The sequence below is a fragment of the Triticum aestivum genome, chromosome 5D (assembly GCF_018294505.1).
Source record: "Triticum aestivum cultivar Chinese Spring chromosome 5D, IWGSC CS RefSeq v2.1, whole genome shotgun sequence".
NCBI lineage: Eukaryota > Viridiplantae > Streptophyta > Magnoliopsida > Poales > Poaceae > Triticum > Triticum aestivum.
Genome location: NC_057808.1, coordinates 515,501,292 through 515,506,152, shown reverse-complemented (window position 1 = coordinate 515,506,152; position 4,861 = coordinate 515,501,292). Strand labels below are relative to the sequence as shown.

Here is a 4,861-nt window from a genome sequence, read left to right as displayed (position 1 = left end):
AGTTCTATGTGAGAGTATGTATTGTAGGAGATGACTAGAACTATGTACGCGGTTGTATCGTAAAACTATGTACTATGACTATGTATTGTAGGAGAAGACTTGAACTATGTACAAAATATAGCGCGCTTGCTGGAGCAGCTCGGGCGCGCTTTATTTTGCGGCGGCCGTTGAAGCCAGCGCGCCGCCGCGCGCAAAACCTGGCTCATCCGACGCTGTATCCTGACTTTTAGCGCATCGCGCGTTGCACGGCTGTTGGAGATGCTCTTAGTGACATGCCAGTAACTAACTCGTCTCCCTAACCACCCTATAAATACGAGCGCCTCCCCTGCTCACACCCGCACACCACACCACAGAGCAGCATTCCAAAACCAGAGACCACCGCACTCTCTCAGCCTGCGAGCGAGCGAGCGATCGCCGGTGTAGCGAGCGACCAGGCTTCGCGTGAACCCACCATGCCGATGATCTCCGTGGCGCCGCCGCCGGCCCTGGCCTTCCCGAGGCTGACCACGCTCACGATGCCGCCGCCCATGATCGCGCTCCCGGACCGCGCCCACGCCGACGCGCCGCGCCCGCCGCCGCCGCTCGTGGTCCGCCACGCCGCCGCCAAGCACAAGGCCGTCGTCGTCATGGGCGCCACCGGCACCGGCAAGTCCCGCCTCGCCATCGACCTCGCGCTCCGCTTCGGCGGCGAGGTGATCAACTCCGACAAGATGCAGGTCTACCAAGGCCTCGACGTCGCCACCAACAAGGTCTCCCCCGGCGAGTGCGCCGGCGTGCCGCACCACCTGCTCGGCCTCGTCCAGGACCCCGACCAGGACTTCTCCGCCGCCGACTTCCGCCGAGAGGCCGCGAGCGTCGCGCGCGACGCCGCGGCGCGCGGGTACGTCCCCGTCGTCGCCGGCGGCTCCAACTCGTACGTGGAGGAGCTCGTGGAGGGCGACCGCCGCGCCTTCCGGGAGCGCTACGACTGCTGCTTCCTGTGGGTGGACGTGCAGCTCCCCGTGCTGCGCGACTTCGTGGCGCGCCGCGTCGACGACATGTGCCGCCGCGGCCTCGTCGACGAGGTGGCCGCCGCCTTCGACCCGCGCCGCACAGACTACTCCCGCGGCGTCTGGCGCGCCATCGGCGTCCCCGAGCTCGACGCCTACCTCCGCTCCACCGGCGCCGGCGAGGACGAGCGCGCAAGCATGCTCGCCGCCGCCGTCGACGAGATCAAGGCCAACACGTCGCGCCTCGCGTGCCGCCAGCGCGGCAAGATCCAGCGGCTGGCCCGTATGTGGCGCGTCCGCCGCGTCGACGCCACCGAGGTGTTCCTCAAGAGCGGCACCGCCGCCGACGAGGCGTGGCAGCGGCTCGTCGCCGCGCCCTGCATCGACGCCGTCCGGTCGTTCCTGCTCGAGGACCAAGAATGCAGCATGGTCGCCGCAGCCGGCAAGGCCTCCGTCTTCGCCTCCGCGGCCGGCAATGCCTCCGTCTTCGCCGGCAGACCCGCCACCGCCGTCGTCTAGCTAATACAAACACCCTCCCTACATACGTACATACCAAACACAAGAAACAATCCGCACGAAGAACGCTCCCCGAACTAGCTGTCACGCCACAGCTTAATCGCCATTGACGGTCCACCCGGAGCTCGAGCACGAGCTCAACAATGGCAGTAACTACTGCTACGGTCAAGCTCTCGATGACTCGCAGCGACGACGCAGAGAGTGATCAGCTTGTTGTTCGTACACAAGCTGACCGATCGATGGACTCTGCTTCATTTTCACTTCCTTTTTGTTCTAGATAACCAGAATGATCGAGATCGAGCGTGTGACTCGAGAGTTTTGAGGTTTTTACCCCGAGAATTAACCCCGCGGTTAATTGGGGTGGCCAATGTAACAGGCTCTTGCTGTAATATAGAGAGATGTTGTCAAAACAAATTCAGTCCATGGCTTGGAATATTTACTTGGTCGTCTCCATCGTAATCCGAGATTAATTTTCGGCCTCCACTCAGCTGAGCTATCAAGAATCTCACTCACTTGCTGCCGCACTTGCAGCTCTTTTTTTTTTTTTGGAAGCATTCTTAACTGAATCACTTTCCTTGACCAATCAAGTGCATCTCCAAATGCAGACTGGCTTCTTGTATTACTTCCTCCTCCAGACGGGTTTACAAGGCACATTCTGTTTGTCCTTAAGTTTGATCAAATTTATCAAAAAAAGTATCCACATCCGCAACTTCAAAGATATACAGGGGTTGTTTGGATGGCAACTGGCTACTGCCTTGCCAAAATTTCACGATTTTCGTCTCGGCGTTGGCGAGCCTGTGAGGGTCATTTCTTTCGCCAATAATTTGGCTCGGCAACGATTTAGTAGGGCGTCCCTCGGCAAAATCCAAACAGGTTGATAACATGAAAATATACTTCATAAAACAGTTTGACTTATAATAAACGAATTGTTCCTTGTAAATCTTAATGAAAGGACTGCACTACAAATCTGACGTCAAATTTTTGACAATGAAACATCAAACGGTGCTAATTATGTTATTCGAGGATGGCAAATTTAGTTACCGAGCATGGCAAATCCGCTATAGTTCATTTTTTTAATCAGAAAATTGTCGTGTTTGCAAACTAAAATTACCATCATCACGCCAATATAAATTGCCATAAAAATGTCAGATTTGCCATGCCTAAAAATTTGACGTCAGGTTTTTAGTGTTTCTGTAACAAAAACTCCGAAGTATATATTTGGATTAATGAGAAAATAAAGAAACTTAGTTTGAGAAAAAAATACCAAGTTACATCTTTTCTAGAATGCAATTTGTTAGAGCTGCTGTTTCAGGAAATAAAAAAGGAAGATTCTAGACTAACATCTGGGCGTGCATAGTGGCAACTCCTTTTATTCGAGAGTCAGTGGCTCAGTGCTGTATTTGTTCCGTGGAATGATAGGGGCCGAGGTGGGTTAGCAACTTGACATTGATCTAAAGTATACTATCATTAGTTGCTTATAAGATTGGGAGTTGACATCTCCATCATCAGTTTTGGTTGTCATTTTCCATTCCAGCTCTCCTCCTTGGTGATGGAAGCATTCCCATGCATGATTGAGATTAGTTGGGAGAGGTGCATGCCTGCATATGTGCATGTCAAGGTCAAAGCAACCATGTCATGCCTGGTGCCGTCCCAGTTGCATATTCAGATTGCTCCTGAAAGTCAACCCCAGTCTTGCATGCATGCATACAGCCTAAGGGTGAGTACTATATTTCTTTGACATTGTCAAGGTCAAACTGTCCGTACTAATTAAGGTCAACATCGGTAAGTAGTTGTTATTCAAGGTTTGACATTCTTAGGTCAACGGCCTAAACTAAGTAACATGGCCAATTAAGGTGGCTGTAAGGCCAACATCACAGCTAGGGCTGTCAAGTTGCAATTAATCAAGCTCTTCACACAAACCTCACTCCCTTTTCTTAGACACACACACACACACACACACACACACACACGTGCGCCTGTGCACACCCCATACATACTCACAAGTCACAACACATACAAGAATTGGAGAGCTTCAAATTTGACAAAAGTCACCACAAACTGCTCGCTGTTAATAGAAACGTCGCCTCCCATTGAAGAAATAATTTGCTATCATGAGACACATACAATGTCAAACTAGGGGTTCGATCCCCAATAGGCTGGTGGTACAACCGTCCTCCTAAACATCAAACCAATAGTTCGCTCTCAAACCTAGCTCATTTGATGTAACACCATCCCTATTTTTTGATGATTTGGGAAAATATCAGAATGAAGCCGAGATACATGTATAGTTCAACTTCAATCGAAGTTGGCCAGTTCATGTATTTAAACGAAGAGTAGTTTTTGTGTGCAGCCGCGACATACGTAAATAAAATATGCAACACTTGATATCATGACACAATTACACATGCATGTGCAAACTAAATTTATTTGATAAAATTTTGAATGCACTATCATCAAAGATCATAAACTTGTTCATCGCGCCTAGAACTGTTATACATAGAAAAAAATAACCACCCATTCTTTGAAACAAAATTTAGAAAGACAATCTAGCTATAGGTCAAAACTAGCTAGCCATGGGCAATGACTTGGGCATAGCTGATAAATAAGAAGATTCACTAATAACAGTTCCATGGTATGTACAATGTGCTATAAATTTAGTTTGTTGGTTGAGAAAGTTAAATTTATTATGTAACTAAAAAACTTTTTGTGGTGAATAAAGCCAAACTTTTTTTGAGGAATAAAGCCAAACTGTTCTCCATAATAGAGGGTCAAACCATTTATATGGTGCACAAAAAGAGAAGATCGGAGAGATATGAGATGGAAGGAATCACCAAACAGCAAGCTTGGCCATTGAGTAATATAAAAATGTTATAACATTGAAAAGTTATGTCAACATTACAACTTGCAGAACTTTCTTTTTGGGTGGTTCTATTATTTCATAGTGCACCACTGAATTATAATGAACTAAAGATAAGTTGCAGCTGGTGATATAAGCCATTGAACCTGTATTAATTGGGCCCCAACACTTTTGCACCATATATTTACAAAATTTGTATGCAAGAGCAGTTGTTAGGTAGTGCTGGTATTTATAGGATTAGACTAATTAGCACCTAGAACAACGAAAGCCAGTCCATGGTATTATCATTTGCTTGAAAACTATGTATGATGTATCACAACCACTAATTGGGTGGTGTCTTGTTCTTCCTTATGTTTTTCTTTTGCTAGCTTTATGCTAAAAAGTGTGGTGATGATATTTTTGATGACCTGTTGAGAAACGGTTTCCATGAATTGCATATTTCATCGTCATGCAACAGTGACCCAATGATTGGTTGCCCACTTCCTTATCCATTCATATT

At 48.2% G+C, this 4,861-nt stretch overlaps 1 protein-coding gene across 1 annotated transcript; it reads left to right on the top strand.

Annotated features, from left to right (window-relative positions):
• Window positions 1-355: 355 nt before the first annotated feature.
• Window positions 356-1,919, top strand: LOC123125875 (adenylate isopentenyltransferase 5, chloroplastic). The gene has a single exon (XM_044546320.1). It carries the CDS (start codon window positions 453-455, stop codon window positions 1,506-1,508), a length of 1,056 nt encoding a protein of 351 aa, XP_044402255.1. The 5' UTR covers window positions 356-452; the 3' UTR covers window positions 1,509-1,919.
• The last annotated feature ends 2,942 nt before the right edge of the window (window positions 1,920-4,861 follow it).